At 36.8% G+C, this 16,760-nt stretch overlaps 1 protein-coding gene across 1 annotated transcript in view; it reads right to left on the bottom strand.

Moving 5' to 3' along the window:
* Positions 1-16,760, bottom strand: part of SLC49A4 (solute carrier family 49 member 4) — an 84,708-nt gene that overhangs the window by 62,663 nt on the left and 5,285 nt on the right. Inside the window, exon 2 of the mRNA XM_043873964.1 lies at positions 12,219-12,312. Coding sequence (XP_043729899.1) covers positions 12,219-12,312 — 94 coding nt within the window. The remainder of the gene's footprint in view (positions 1-12,218; positions 12,313-16,760) is intronic.

Raw genomic sequence — 16,760 nt, forward strand, 5'->3', positions numbered from 1 at the left:
AGATATGAGTTCCAGAAAGGCTAATAATACATTTTAAATAACACTTATTTTATAACTTATTTATAACATTCTTTCTCCACAAAGTATTAGTGGGGGGAGTCCAAAGTCATACTAGCTAACGGTTAAGACAATGCCAGAAATAAAAATTAAACCTGATTTCATCAGTCCACGAATCTTTCTACTTTTCCACATGGCCTCATTCTGAAGGTTCTCTGTAACTAACAGTGATGATAAAAATCATTGATTACTGAAATAACCCAAGGTTCTCAGATCTAAAGGCATGCAGTAGTTAGCATATTTTTATTATGTGCAGAGAATCGTGACGAGCACTGGGGATAACATTAAAGAGTCAACATTTTAGAAACTGAGCAGCTATTTCCTTACTGTAAGTCCAGTACTCTTAACTTAAATTCAATGCATTTTTAATGATTCAGAATCCATAAAAATACTCGTCTCTAACACTTAACATGCCAGTGGTTCAAAAGCTTTCTCTCAACTTCCAATCCTTAATCATCTTTCATGAGAATAAACTCTTGTATTAAAGAATTTCCTGGATATTGACAATGGTCCAAAGTGCTAGAAATAGCTTTCCTTTATTTAGTGTAAGAAAGTAATAAAAGGGAAAAACAGAGTGAAATGGTGAAAAAGAATGGGCTTTCTAAAGATTTTTACCATAGCCTCAGTTTCTTTTATGAAAATCTATTTCCCTTTTGTACCCTTTAGTAATTTTGGCCAGTTATGATTCAATTAAAAATATCTACTGCATATCTACTATGGTCAAGGCATCTTCAGATAGACATTAAAGGTAATATAAAAATAAGTACTACAGTCTTGGCCCTAAAGAAGCTTATAATAATAACTTATCATGTACAGTTATAGAAAGTTCATAAAAATACACAGTAAAAAAGAATATTGGGTTAGATATCAAAAGACAGCTTCTAGCCTTAACTAAATTTATTAACTGTATAATCTTTGGTGAACCACTTACTCTCTTTCTGTTTCAATTTCCCGAAAGGTACTTTAATTCATAGGATTATTATTAAGGCCAAATACAATAATCTCTCAGCAAGGCACAGGGGAAAAACGGACTTAGCCCTGGTCTGAGAGAGACCTACTACTTCCCCCTACTTGGTCTCATAACATTTTCCTTGTTTCATAACTTTTATTTTATTTTCTTAGTTTAAAAGTATATATACTTGTAGTAGAAAATAAGTGTATAGAGATGGAAAAAATCCATAAGTTCAATAATTCAGTAACTCACATAATCACTACTATCTTTTGACTTTTCAGTCTTTTTTTTCCCCTTTTTTTTAATGCATCTCTCAATTAAAACTTAGGCATGGGTAATCATAGATATTATACTGAATATACAGTTTTATGCGCTAAATCATTTTAACTTTATACTCTACATAAGCATTTTTTTATTTCATTCTTTACAATCATAATTATTAATGGCTCCATTGATAGTGTATTACATAGACGTACGAAAACTCACTTGATATTTTCCTAATGTTTGTTACTTATTTGCTAATATTAATAATGCAGATGTGATAATCTCTGTATGAAAATATCTGCCATTTCCAAATTGTTTCTTTAGGGTCAACAGGTTGGAGGGTATGAATATTTTCTTGTTGCTTAGTTGCTAAGTTGTGTCCAACTCTTTTGCAACCCCTTGGACTGTAGCTCACCAGGCTCCTCTGTCCATGGAATTCTCCAGGCAAAAATTCTGGAGTGGGTTGCCATTCCCTTCTCCAGGGGAATCTTCCTGACCCAGGGATTGAAACTGTCTCCTACATTGGCAGATGGATTCTTTACCACTGAGCCAACAGGGAAGCCCCTTATGAAATATACTCCAAAGTTGTATTTCAGAAGGGTCTGAAGTAATTTACATTCCCATCAACAGTGGTTGGCAGTGTCTGTCCCACCAGCACTGAGTGCCCATATTTTAAAAATATGCACATAAAAATAAAAAAATATTTTTTCAATTTTAATAGAAAAATTAAAAATACACAAACACACACAAATTTGGTGTTAGTCTTCTATTGATGTTTTAACAAATTGCCACAAATTCAGTGGCTTTAACATAAGACCATTTATTATCTTACAGTTCTGTAAATCAGAAGTCCAACATGGGTCTCACTGAGCTAAAGTCAAAGTGGGGCATGGCTATGTTCCCTTCTGGAGACTCTGGAGAAGAATCTGCGTCCTTGCCTCTATCAGCTTCTAGCAGCTGCCTGCTTTCCTTGGTTCCTGGCCCCCTTCCTCTATCCTCAAATCCAGCAACAGGGATTTGAGTTCTTTTCACATTGCATCTCTCTGACTTCCTCTTCTATCTCTTATTTAAGGGCTTTTATGATTACATTGGGTACACCTGGATAACCCAGGATACTCTTCCTATTTTAGGGTCAGATGTTTAGCAAACTTAATCCCATCTAGAATCGGAGCTCTCCTTTGCCATGTAACAGAATACATTCACAGGTTCTAGATATTAGAAGGTGGACATCTTTGGTGGATGGGGGCATTATTCTGCCTACCACATTTGGTAAGATCAAAAGGCAACTCTTTGTTCTAATTTGTATTTCTTTTTTGACTACTGGTCTTTTTTTCCATTGGTATACTATAATTTTTCTTATTTTGAATGAGTGCTTAATATATTTATGTATATTTATTTACCTGTTCTTGCCTTTATTTTGACAAATATTTTTCCTTTTGGTCAACTCTGTTTTAAGCTTAACAATCTGAACATTTAATTTTTTTATGGTAGATAAACATATGCTTTATTTGTCAAACATAAAAGAGAGCTCCTAGCACATTTCAGCAATACAAAATTGGGCAATCCAACAAAACAGTAATACAGTTGGCCCTGTCTATCCACAAGTTCCGCATGCCAGATATGGAAGGCAGACTGTTCTATACCATTTTATCTAAGAGACTTGAGCATTTACACTTAATAAGTATAAACTTCTTTATAAGTGGCCACATCTATCAATTTTGCTCTTTATAATTTTCCTCTGTTTTTCATCCTTTAGAAAAAAATTTCTATGTAGAGATCAGATAAATATTCCTATATGTTGTTTTCCAATTAAATATTTAACCATTTAGTTCATCTGAATTTATTTTGGTGCATGGTATGAAATGAGGATCTAATATGATCTTTTTCTCCTAAATAGACAGCCAGTTTGCCTGTGGTAGAGACAATAAACTATTTCTAATTTCCTTTTAGGTACATAACACCCCAAGTTTGTGCTAGGGTAAGTTACAGTTTGCATTTCCAAGCTCCACTTGCAGCGAGGTGGGGCCTTGTTACCAAGTTTGGGCCAATGTGATGAGAGTAGGAGGATTTCAAGGTCAGCCCCATGAGAACAAAATGCTCTCCCTGGTCCCCCTCTCCCTCTCCATATGGGATTATGGGATGCAATGTGACTACAGTGCTGATGCATTGCTCTGGACTGTCCTGCCAAGGTCATCCTCCTAGGGGAGCAAGAAGATAAGGGAACTTAGGTCCCTGTGTAGGACAGAGCTGCCTATGCCTAGGCCTCCCTGCCAACTCTGGACTATCACATTAGAAAGAAATACTACCTTGTTTGAGTTACTATATTTTGAGATACCTCATCATAACAGCTTAACTGTTCCTTGATTGAGAAATTAGCTGCAGAATAGGATTTTGCATTTGAAAAGGCATTTGGCACTGGCTTAGTGGTTAGGCTGCAGGCTGAAAAGGCAGGTGGCTTGTGAGATACAGCAAAACCACTGCCTGTGATGACCTAGAAATGGGTGGGAAAAAATCAGACTACTCTGTTTCCACCTCTTGCTGATTTTAGGATGGCACTACAAGAGAGGGGGAGGCAAACAAGTGTTGGCTGGTTTGCCAGCACAGACAGAAGGGACAAGAGCTCTGCTAAGAGAGTTTCTCTTTGCACAAGGCCTGCTATCCAAATTTAATGAGAATCTAGGAATTTGAAGCCTCAGGTTGCTTCTGTATCTTTAAATGGCAGGAAATAATGTCTTTTAGAGCCTGTCTAGCAGCAAAGATCAAACTAAAGGTGTTATTTTCCAACCCAGGCCTAACATTTTTCAGATGGTATCCATGAGGCCACCATGAAATTGAGGGGAAAGGGATAAGCTGAGAGCAAAAGGAGTAAAGGAAAGGAGATTCAGCAGGAGTAAGAACCATAGCCTTAAGTAAAAATCTTTGGGTATGGCTACATTTACATGAACCTACTGGATGTAAGTAGAGAAGAAACCTACTAAGTGTTTGAGGGAAGTGTGTCACCAAAGACACCACAAAATGGTTCTACGAAACTTAAAGATTGCTTGATTCCTAAAGCAATCCTGAGGTCCCCAAATCAGCACCAGCAAACACAAAAGGCACAGCCCCTAAGAATGGCATATGTTGCAACTGCAGGTGTATTCACTATGAACAATGGACCCAAAAAGAGTCTTCCCAAGGTCAAAGCCAAAAATCACAAAGAACAATCAAAGGAGTTACTCCCAGAGAACCATGAAGACCTGATAGAAGCCAGAGATTCTAGATTTCAAGCTAGATGCAGCGACTGGACAGAACTGTGGATTTTCTCCTTTGAGGAAGGACGAACATGTTTTCTGCAAAGGCAGAGGGGGCACATGTATACCTGGAGACATTAGATAGCAGAGACTATTAACGGTCTTTTTACATCCATTCCCACTTTCTTTCGTTATAGTATACATGCATTTGTTGTTGTTGTTGTTGCTATTATTTCTTAAATTAATTTACAAACCAATTTTGTTACGTGGGACATAGGACAAATCCTCCCACTTCTACAAAAAGAAACCAAGTATGACATTCCATGGCGAAAATGAGGCTTCCATAATCTTCAACAGGATGTACTTGTTTCTAGCTAAGATTTCCTACCCAGAAGAGCACTGCTTAATTGAGTGCTCTGTACCACTATCTCTGTTTACACTGTGATCAGTTCAGTTCAGTCACTTAGTCATGTCTGACTCTTTGTGACCCTATGGACTGCAGCACGTCAGACCTCCCTGTTCATCACCAACTCCTAGAGTTTACTCAAACTCATGTCTATTCAGTCCGTGATGCCATCAAACCATCTCATCCTCTGTCGTCCCCTTCTCCTCCCACCTTCAACCTTTCCCAGCATCAGGGTCTTTTCAAATGAGTCAGTTCTTCACATCAGGTGGCCAAAGTGTTGGAGTTTCAGCTTCAGCATAATCCTTCTAATGAATATTCAGGACTGATTTCCTTTAGGATGGACTGGTTGGATCTCCTTGCAGTCCAAGGGACTCTCAAGAGTCTTCTCCAACATCACAGTTCAAAAGCATCAATTCTTCAGTGCTCAGCTTTCTTTATTGTCCAACTCTCACATCTATACATGACTACTGGGAAAACCACAGTCTTAACTAGATGGACCTTTGTTGGCAAAGTAATGTCTCTGCTTTTTAATATGCTGTCTAGGTTGGTCATAATTTTTCTTCCAAGGAGCAAGCATCTTTTAATTTCATGGCTACAGTCACCATCTGCAGTGATTTGGGAGCCCCCAAAAATAAAGTCTGCCACTGTTTCCACTGTTTCTCCATCTATTTGCCATGAAGTGATGGGACTGGATGCCATGATTTTTGTCTTCTGAATGCTGAGCTTTAAGCCAACTTTTTTACTCTCCTCTTTCACTTTCATCAAGAGGCTCTTTAGTTCTTCTTCACTTTCTGCCATAAGGGTGGTGTCATCTGCATATCTGAGGTTATTGATATTTCTCCCGGCAATCTTGATTCCAGCTTGTGCTTCATCCAGCCCAGCATTTCTCATGATGTACTCTGCATTTAAGTTAAATAAACAGGGTGACAATATACAGCCTTGAAGTACTCCTTTTCCTATTTGGAACCAGTCTGTTGTTCTATGTCCAGTTCTAACTGTTGCTTCCTGACCTGCATACAGATTTCTCAAGAGGTAGGTCAGGTGGTCTGGTATTCCCATCTCTTTAAGAATTTTCCATAGTTTATTGTGATCCACACAGTCAAAGGCTCTGGCATAATCAATAAAACAGAAATAGATGTTTTTCTGGAACTTTCTCACTTTTTCAATGATCCAACGAACGTTGGCAATTTGATCTCTGGTTCCTCTGCCTCTTCTAAAACCAGCTTGAACATCTGGAAGTTCATGGTTCATGTATTATTGAAGCCTGGCTTGGAGAATTTTGAGCATTACTTTACTAGCGTGTGCTGCTGCTGCTGCTGCTGCTAAGTCACTTCAGTCGTGTCCGACTCTGTGCGACCCCATAGCAGCCCACCAGGCTTCCCCGTCCCTGGGATTCTCCAGGCAAGAACACTGGAGTAGGTTGCCATTTCCTTCTCCAATGCATGACAGTGAAAAGTGAAAGTGAAGTCGCTCAGTCATGTCCGACTCTTGGCGACCCCATGAACTGCAGCCTACCAGGCTCCTCCGTCCACAGGATTTCCCAGGCAAGAGTACTGGAGTGGGTTGCCATTTCCTTCTCCAACTAGTGTGTGAGATGAGTACAATTGTACGGTAGTTTGAGCATTCTTTGGCATTGCCTTTCTTACGGATTGGAATGAAAACTGACCTTTTCCAGTCCTGTGATAGCTATATATTTTTTTTTCTTTAGCATCCTTGCGCTTTAACTGGGGGCATTGCTGCTGAGCTACATGCCCAGCTCCTCTTGCAGACAGGTGTGGCCATATGACTAAGTCTGTACCAGTGGGGTGTGATTAGAATTAATACATACAGCTTCTTGGTCAACACTTAAAGACATAGTCACTTGCCCTGGATGTCCTATTTCTCCTTCCTGTAGACTGGAATGAAAGCATGATAATGAGTCAGCTTTGACCACCTGGACAGGAATATTACCACAGGGGATGTTAAAACAACAGAAAAGGAACTTGAGTTCCTGGAACAGAGCTGCCTGCCTGGTCTGGGGCAGCCCATTATCTTTCAGGCTGTTTCTTGGGAGAAAAATAAACTTATTTATTGAACTTGTGTATTTTTTATCTTTTTACACAGCTTAGCCTATCCTTTACAAATAAACAGTCTGTCAATAAAAGTTGACTCCCAAGTTTTGATTTAAATAATGAAATCTAGGAATCAACATTTGTTAAGTATGTCTATTATGTCCATTTTCTTTCATAAGTGCTTATACTTTTAATATTATTTTAGACCCACTGAAATGTTGTGAAGTAATTAGCCTCCAACTAATAAAAAAATAAAATAAAATAAAATAAACTTAAAAAAATATTATTTTAGGTTAGATATATTTACAACACATATTTTTGCTACTTTGTATTGTAATTTTATGACTTATCTTAGAAGCATGAGGGTTCAGGGTTTATGTAGTCAAATCTACACATCTTTCCCTTGTGATTTCTTTCATTGTTTTCACACTCAGAAAAGCAGTCTCTTATCTTTCTTTCTCTTACTCTCATTATTGAAGATCTGATGTGATCATTTTAGATTCTCTTAATTAGTGTTTTCACTCCAAAATGTGATATTAGCACATGGTAAAGATATTCTCAAGCAGAGTTAAGAGTATAAAAATAAAAAGTAAATCTCCTTTCCACCCCAGACTTCTAGGTTTCCAGGCTTCCTCTTCAAAAACAACCAACGGTAATGGTTTCTTTCAGCAACAGTCCTTGCCAAATACATTCCTCCCACTTTTTTTCTAAGTAGGAATATATTAAACATAATACTATAAACTTAGTCTTTTCTAAAACTCAACAATATATCTTGGAGATATTTCCAAATCAGCACTTACCAGAACTGTTACTCCCTTTTCACAGCTACATACTATTTCACTGTTTACTTCATCATCACTACCCCTCTGCTGAAGACATTTGGGTTGCAATCAGCCTTTTGCTGTTACAAGCAAAACCATACAAACATGACTGTCCTTCCAAAATGATATAACTTTATATGTGGGCTAATTTTCTAGAAGGACAACTACTGGGTTAAAGGACATGTACATTTTTAATTTAATAAATACTGTAAAAATGCCCTCTAAATAGAATTCTCCAAATTACTTGTAACACCTATTTTTTCCCCTATACCTCAGGCAACACAGCACATTATCATACTTTTTCATCTTTGCCAATAATCAGATACATAACTGCCTTTTCATTTTTCTTTAACTATGATGAAGTTGTTGAATATCTTTTCTTAAGATTCGTATTTCCATTTCTGTAATTACTTACTCATATCTATCACTCATTTTCCTATTGCCTTGCTATTTTTCTCATTGATTTGACAGAGTTCTTTTCAACTAAGGAAATTATCCCTTTGTCTTATTGTTGCAAACATTTCACAGTTTTTAACTTTTCTTTTGACTTTGTTTTATAGTATATATATATATGTGTGTGTATTTTTATAGTATATTTAATCATGCAGATATACTAAACTTTTACATAGTCAAAAGTATTATACTTTTCTATGGCTTCTGAGATTTGTGTCTTAGTTGGAAGGGCTTTGCCATTCTAAGATTATTCAAAATTAGTCTCATATTCCAATATTTCTATGGTCCATATTTTATACTTAAATGGTTGATCCAACTGGAATTTACTTAAGTGGTAGGACAGATATAGGGCTCTTCCTCATTCTTTTTCAGATAGCTAAGCAGTTATCATAAAACCATTTACTAAACAACTCATTTTTTTCTGCTATGATCACTTTAGATTTAAGATTGTCAGCTACAAAGCATTTCACAATGGAGTATATTTCTAGAAAATCTACGTTTACTAGAACCATACTATTTAACTATTTATCATATGCTAGTAATCTATTATTAATATTAATAAAAATTACATTGATTTGAAAGATAATATATCATGGAAATTACTGGATACACCTATGATTAAAAGCAGATATAACCTACTATAAGTTCACCTTCTAGAAGTCTATAAATTGTTTACTATGCATGCCATATTGCATTTCACACTATAGAGTAATGCCATCTAGTATTTTTTTTATAATTTGCTTCCCAATCATAGAAGAAATGCTTTATAGTTCATTATTCTAAGTTCCTTATCTATTTGTGGTGTTAATAAGAGAAAAGTGGCAAAATAATTTTTCTTCAATTTTCATTGGTACTATGTAGATAAAAGAAATACTGATACTATGAAGAGGTGAAACACCATTAGGAAGGTGGTATCAATAGTTGTAATTGAAGAAAGGGCTTATCAGAAAGCTGCTTCTCTCATGTCTTAAGACTCATAAAAGCTAAGCTACAGGAAGTAAAAGGTACAGGGTCACTATTCAGAAGGCTGGGTCAGAAGCTCAAAAAGCTTCTAGTGAAACAGGGGCACAGAAACAGATTGCTAAATACTTGTTTCAGTGCTGGCTAAATGCACAGAAGGTCTTTATCCCTTCCGGTTCAGTGTCAAATGGGAGTCTTAAGCTTAAAAGTGGTAATCTAATGAGGCTTCTAGTAAAAAATAAGCATTCTAACTGTAGCATTTTCATTGTAACAGCTGCATGTGTGTTGTTAATAATATTGCTCTAAAGAAATATTGTATGGACATAAATGAAGTCTCATTTCAAGGGGATAATATTCCCATATTCTTTATATGATAGGTGAACACACAAAGGATGGAAAATTCAATTTATACTTTCTTTTTATGAAAGGTTCAATCTCTCAGAATTCTTTCTTTCTTCTCTTTCCTTTCTATCTTTGTTTACATTTCTTTATGAGCTCTATTTATTTTTCATACCATTTTCTCCACCACAGAGTCAACTCTTTATTAGTCCTATAATTTTATATTTAGAAAGGATATGAAGGGATATAAAACTAGAGAGAAGCAATAGAATAGATGGCCCAAAACAGAAGAAAAGCTACCAGAAATACTAGGAAGCATTTGTAAAGAATGCACTATTGAATTTCAGCTTATACTGAAATTTGTACTTAAAAACTGTAGATGCTTAAAAAAAAAACCAAACTGTATATTTGAAAAATTTGAAAAATTAAGAACATTTCAAACACAATGAAACTCATCTGTTAAAATCTCACTCAGAAGGATAGGACATGAAGACCAGCATTCCATAGGAACCCAAATGATATCTGCCTTTAAAAATATGAAACACTTATACTCTCAATTTTCTGGAAAGATAACATATTTTGAAAATCTGAAAATGAACAGCATTTATTTTGAAAATGAAAAATTCTGTTCCAAATAAAAGTCAACATCTTGTACCTAAAATCTACTCCTTCTCCTCCTGGGTCCCGTGTGTCTGTTAATGGAATCAACAATGTCAGAGTCTCCAAAGTGCAACCTCAGACATATCACCTCTGATGTCTTTCTCACATGTTCTCTCTGACACCTATGCTATCCTTTCCATTCCCACAACTTCTCAGGGGGAAGTCATTCTGGACTCCTTACTTTCTGTTATTCCCTTTATTCAATCATTAACAAGTCCTTCAAAATATAATCAGATTTGACCACTCCTCACCACCACCACTGCCACCACTATGGCTCAAGTCAGCATCATCTCTCATGTGGTTTATTGCACTGATTCCCTCCCTGGTCTCCTCACTCCTGCATCCTCAGTAAAGCAGCCTGTGACCACGGTTCTCTTCAGCTCAGAGCTGCCAATGATTTTCTAGCTTGAAAAAAGTTGAAGTCCTTACGAGGTCTTGAAGGACCTGGTCTCACACTCCCATCACCACCCATGACTGGTCTCATTTCCCAACCCTCTTCCCATAACGTCTCTGGTTTGGCTCCAGCCCTGCCAGGCTTCCTGCCAGGTTTGCTCTTCTCTTCCCATCCTTTATACTTGCTGTTCTCTCTGCCTTACATAACACATCATCCATCCATTCATTCCTCCAGGCTTTACCCTCAAAAGGTATCTTCCCAGTAACAGTTTTTTTGCCCATTTTCCCCTGAAATTTCACCATCCTTTCACTTCTTTCCTATTTCAAATCCTTCTTTCCTATTTTTTTTCCACAGCACATACTATATATTTAACTTACTTATCTAGTTTATTGCCGTCTTCCCAACTGGAATGTAAACTGCACAAGGCAGAGATTTTCCTACTATGTTTTCTGCTGCATTCCCCATGTGCAGAAAACAGCTTGGCACACAGGAAGAGTTCAGTGAATTTAGTTGAATAAATGAACTAATAAATGAATAAACAAATGAAACAAAAGGATGACTCCAGCTTGGGCTGTCACACTGCATCCTTCCTGGTCTCCTGCTGGCACTCTTAACCCTCTGTAATCAATCCTACAGCTCAATCCTACAGTCTTCAAATCAATGGTTTACCTAATATAGGTCTGATCCTATTGCTGCTCAGATTAGGAACCTAAGTGGCTCCCAACTGCCCAGTGAGGAATTATGGTTCTAAGGGATGGCATCAATATCATGCATAATCAGGATACCCTTTTCTAAACTCATCTCTACATACTGCTTTCTTATGCTTTCTTCTGTATACCAGTATCTCCCAAACGTCAGTCATTTACAGCTCCTTAATGGGAAAAATTTTTTCACCGGCTCTTAAGGTCAAATCCAAGGATTCCAGTTTGATAAACACTAGGAAACTGACATCCTGGTCAATAAAAATGTTTTTTTAAATTACAGATTATTATTGGTTAAAAAATCTTCTAATACTATAACCAAAAGGAAAACAGAGTTCTAAAATCTTCATATACTCTGTATCCCTTGAGAATAAATCCATATACCCCAGGTGCAGAAATGCTGCTATACAGAAAAGAAGCTACCTACCCATCCCAGAAGAAACCTGTGCTTACCTGCCTCTGTGCCTTTGTTCTTGTTGTTCCTCTACCCTGGAATATCCTTCCCCTAACTATAGGTATCAAAATTCTTTTTGTCCTTTAATGCCTACTTTAATCATCACCTTCTTTATGAAACCTTCTTTCTGAGATCCTCAGCCAAAACTTCTCTGTCTCTTGTGGCATTACCTATTAATACATTATTCTTCCTTTTGTTCTACTATTATTTTCCCATGGTTATTATAGCTCCTGGATAGCATGAAGATTAACTTATTCTCTATGTATTTACCCAACAATTAGTACAGTATCTTCCATATGACAACTAATAAATGTACACTCAATTATTTACCATGTCAGGGGGAAAAAATGCTACTATAAAAAAACTACTGATTTTAAAAACAGAACTGTTTACTAAAAGCTTATAACCAAACATATATAATACACTGATAACAGACAAATGTGGAAAAAAAATTTTAAGTTATTTATATGATTTACCTTCTTTTAAGCATTAAGTCTGATACAGGGATGCACCTTAGACCAGTTCCCAAAACCATAAGAAAGGACGTCAGAAGCACAGTTATCCGAAGACCTAAAAGAAAACAAAAATATCTGGATTATTCTCTATTTTCTCTTCAAGTAAGTCAATGTTAAGAACAAAGTTTTTTTTTTAACTTAATCAGACTGGTATTATATTCTAATATGGCCTTTCTCTGTAACTCCCAACATGGGAAGGGAGAACTCTATATGCTGAAAATGAAATGATTTTAACTTTAAGAAAAAACCTGAATGATCACATCAAGGATTGAGTAAAAACTTCTATGAGCTCCAGTTTTTTTAAATGAATGGCTAATAGTGCTTTGTTCAGATATAAGACTAAAATATATAGAGAATAATTTTAAAAGATATTTTAGTTTTATATCTCAAATATAAAATTTCCAATTTTCAAAGGCAAGCTGTTAATTTAAAAAATTCTAAACTGCCCCCATAGTTTGTTTTTTTTTTACATGATAGATTATTGCTTTAAATTTTCTCAAAAAATGACAAGTGGCCAATTACTTATTTTATCTTATAATCAGGACAAATTTGTTATAGGGTCTTAAGAGATAGTCCATTAGAATCCTTTGACTATTAATACAATAGTATTAATATAATAGTATTTAATGTTGTTGATTTATCAGATGGCTTTCAACTTATAGAATGATGTTGTTAAAAAAAAAGGAGAAAGCATGGTTTAGGGTTTTAGAAGATAATGTGGATCAGACAGCTCTTCCCTTTGTATCCCAAATATGATCAACTATTTTGAAAATATGTGCCAATGGTCAGTTATGTGGATAACAGAGCAAAAGAAAATATAAAATGTAAAAACAAAGCAACCAAAACCAGATACAATAGTCTGGCTGTGGCTGAATAATATAACAAGATTCTGTCTTCCTATTGTTGGAATGCTGCACTTTTCTTAGCACTAAATTAATGCTGCCTTACTGTTTTGTGGCAGCCACATCACAGAGGTGGCTCATATGGAGTATGTGGCAAAAGTAGCAACATTTCTTCCAATTTTTCCCAGACCCAACACCCTTGAAACCATTTCACAGTGAATAGACTTAAACTGCTTAATGCAAATTTTCTCTCTTTTTTTTCCCCCAGAGTTTTCTTTTCTTGGCAGAAGGGAGATGGTTAAATGTTTGGTTTCCAAAGGGCTTCTCTGCTTGAAGGAAATTGAAAGTCAACAAAACTATAATTATGCAGATTAAACACAGCAAGGAAAATAAACTTGAGATTCAGATCAGGCACACACACGCTACATTGAGGATAATTTGTGACATGAACTGAGTTAGCTTTATATGATCTGAATATGATTAATATAATTTGGCAGAAGGAATAACATAGAAAATTGTGCTCAGGAACAAGTAATGCATACATACTGCTCATTTACTGCTTCTACTAACAACACAGATTTTAAAACCACATTACAGCCACAGGAAATAAAGTATAATTAATAAAAAGTACATTCATAGTCATAAATATCCTAAACTTGCAAACTGTTGCTCTTATAAGGTCATACTGGGTGCCCTGAGATAGTGGATAAAATTTTATCAATTTGGGTCTATAAGGCTCACATTCTACATTATGTTTATTTCTTCCTAGTTGGTTTGTAATTAAGGTAAATAGCCACCAAGTGGGCAGTGGGGCATTGTTTATAGCCCTAGGGTCCAAATAACTAGGTTTCCTATTACTACTGTTCAAAGCTAGCACAAAACAGCTGATATAAACTTTCAAGAATAAAGAAGTTGTGAAAATCTGATTACTATAAAGCAATCTTACAGGCACAACTTGTGGCTTTCTTATTTTTAATTGTTGCCAAATATTATCCAATCCACCTCAATTGATGCTCAGTTTTGAATAGAATGCTTTCTTGCTTTCTTGATCTCATTTGAATTTTGACAAGGCAGGACTCTGTAGTTTCATGTACTCAAAAAGACAGCAACTGACTTTGGCAAGAAGTATGAATTCCCCAGGAAAAATATGCTTAGGAGACATCTAGGACCATCACATAAATAAATCCCAAGAGATTACAGTACTAGGATGTGAGTGCAAAAACCATCTGATGAAAGGTACAGGAATAATTTTGGAAAACTAAACATGATTGATAATAAAAATAAATTCTACTCAAATATGGCATCCAGACTTTGCAGTAAGCCCCTTTCCAATGGATGATAGAGCCTTTGCTGGGAACCTACTGGGTACAGGAAGACAGCCTCCACAATTGGTGTCTAAATATCATGATACAAAATTGAGTGCCAAAAAAAAACCACCCAACCCCACTCCACCACACACACACACACACACACACACACACACACACAAACACATCCACAGTGGATGCATGGAAATAAGTTTTATCTGGTAAAACTGGCCTCCTCAGGCTCCCTCAGCTGGAGTGAAGTAGCTCTAATTGCTCCTAGTATAGACCACTTGTCCCTGTCCCCCACAGCCAGAGCCTCACCACCTGGATCTGCCTCCGAGACTATGAGGACTAATTACATTGTGCCTGTTTTTCCTGTTTACACTAGTCACAAAAGACCCAAGATTCACAGGTCATCCTTATCCCAATATGGCTTCACACATCCTAAAATCTGACCTCATCTCTGCCAGGGTCTGAACTCCCAAAATCTTTCCACGGTGCCTTCTGGAGCTCTCAGAATCTGCAGATCAGTGGAATCCCCCCATTATCAAGCTCTTTCATAAACACTGTCTTCATCTTTTTACTCCTCTGAAACCTCTTCCCTGAGGACACGGCTTCCCCAGCCACTTCCAGATCACTGTTCCTCTCTCCTCTCTAAATAAAACTCCCAGTCTCTTCTCTCTTGATGCTTTGATTTTCTCTGGTTGAAGCAGTATGATGATGATGTGCCTTGCTGTAGTTTTATTCAGGCTGCAATTTGTTCTGTGTGGTTTTGTTTACGCTATTTCTTCTACTAGGATTATTATATTTCTGGGTTTAAGGATATCAACAAATTTGGAAATTTTCCTGGCATTATTTCTTCAATCTCTCCCTCCTACCCCATTTCATCTTACTCCATGCCCTCTTCCCTTAACCAATCTCTTTTCATCTGGGACTCTTAATTATACATATATTAGACCACTTAAAACTGTACTGCTCACTGATACTTGTGGGGTTTTTCTAATCATTTTTTTCATCTGTGTTCCACTTTAGATAGTATTTATCACTCCATCTTTAAGTTTGCTAATCTTTTCTTCTACAACGTTTAATCTGCTGTTAAAGCCTATCTAGCATGTTTTTTTCTGGTTTCAGACAGATTACATCCTCATCTCCAGGAGTTTAACGTTGGTTTTTTTTTATGTTTTCTGTGTCTCGCCTTAACATGCTTTCTTCTATCTTCTTGAACACATGTAATATACCTATTTATAGTAGCTGCTTTGATGTCCCTGTCTATTAATTTTATCATCTGTGCCACTTCTTGGTCTGCTCTGAGTGCTTTTTCTCCTTTTGAAATGTTCTATTTTCCTGTTTCTTTGCATGCTTGGTAACTTCTGATTTGGATGTCAGACAATCTGAATTTTAACCTGTTGGGTGACAGATTTTTTTTCAACTCCTTTTGAACAATGTTCTGGGATATAGTTACTTTTGATCTTTTCAAGGAGTACTTTTAAGTTTTATTAGGTGGAACCAGAGCAGCCTTTAGTCTAGAGCTTGTTAGTCATTACTGCTGAGGCAGCACCCTTCTGATCATTCAATCCAACCTCATATGTATTATGAGGTATTCCCATTTTGGCTGTTGGGAATGGAAACTATTCCCAGACTTGCATGAACTTTGAGAATTGTTCTGCCTGCTCCTTTCTGGTAGTCCTCTTCTCAGACTTGAGTAGTTTCTTCACGTGTAAACTGCTAGTCAGTGCTCAGCTGAAGACCCAAGAGGAACTCCCTGCAAATCAAGAACTCTCTTTCTGTGAACTCTTTTCCTCTCTGGTATTCTTCCCCAAGAATTCTGGCTATGGTGGCCTCTTAAACATCTCAACTGTCTCCTCAACTTAGGGAAATTGTGGGGCTCTGTTTGAACTCCGTATCTTTGGGTGAAGCAATTGTAAGGATCACTGTCCTGCTCTACCTATTGTCCAATGTTTGAAAACCACTGTTTCATATACCTTGATTTTGTTTTCTGTTTTGAGTAGTTTAAGACGGAAGGATAAATCCAGTTCCTGTTACTCCATCATGGCCAGAAGAGCCATTGACCCAGTTCTGACTGTCATGTTCACCACTCCCAGCTGTGACTGCCTACAGACCACCACATACCTGCCTCCACATCATTCACCCTCAAGGCTTAAACCTGTTCTGGCTCATTATTACTTCTGAGGACACTATATCTTTCATAAATCTGGTGATTTCAATGCAAGAGATGACCTTTTCAATATCCAGGCCTCTCAGTCTCCTGACTTCTTATTCCACGATCACGTCCTCTACCCTACTTTGGTTGTCCACTCTCTTGGTTAAACTCTGACCTTATATTTAGCATAACT

This window comes from Cervus elaphus, chromosome 19 (genome assembly GCF_910594005.1).
Source record: "Cervus elaphus chromosome 19, mCerEla1.1, whole genome shotgun sequence".
NCBI lineage: Eukaryota > Metazoa > Chordata > Mammalia > Artiodactyla > Cervidae > Cervus > Cervus elaphus.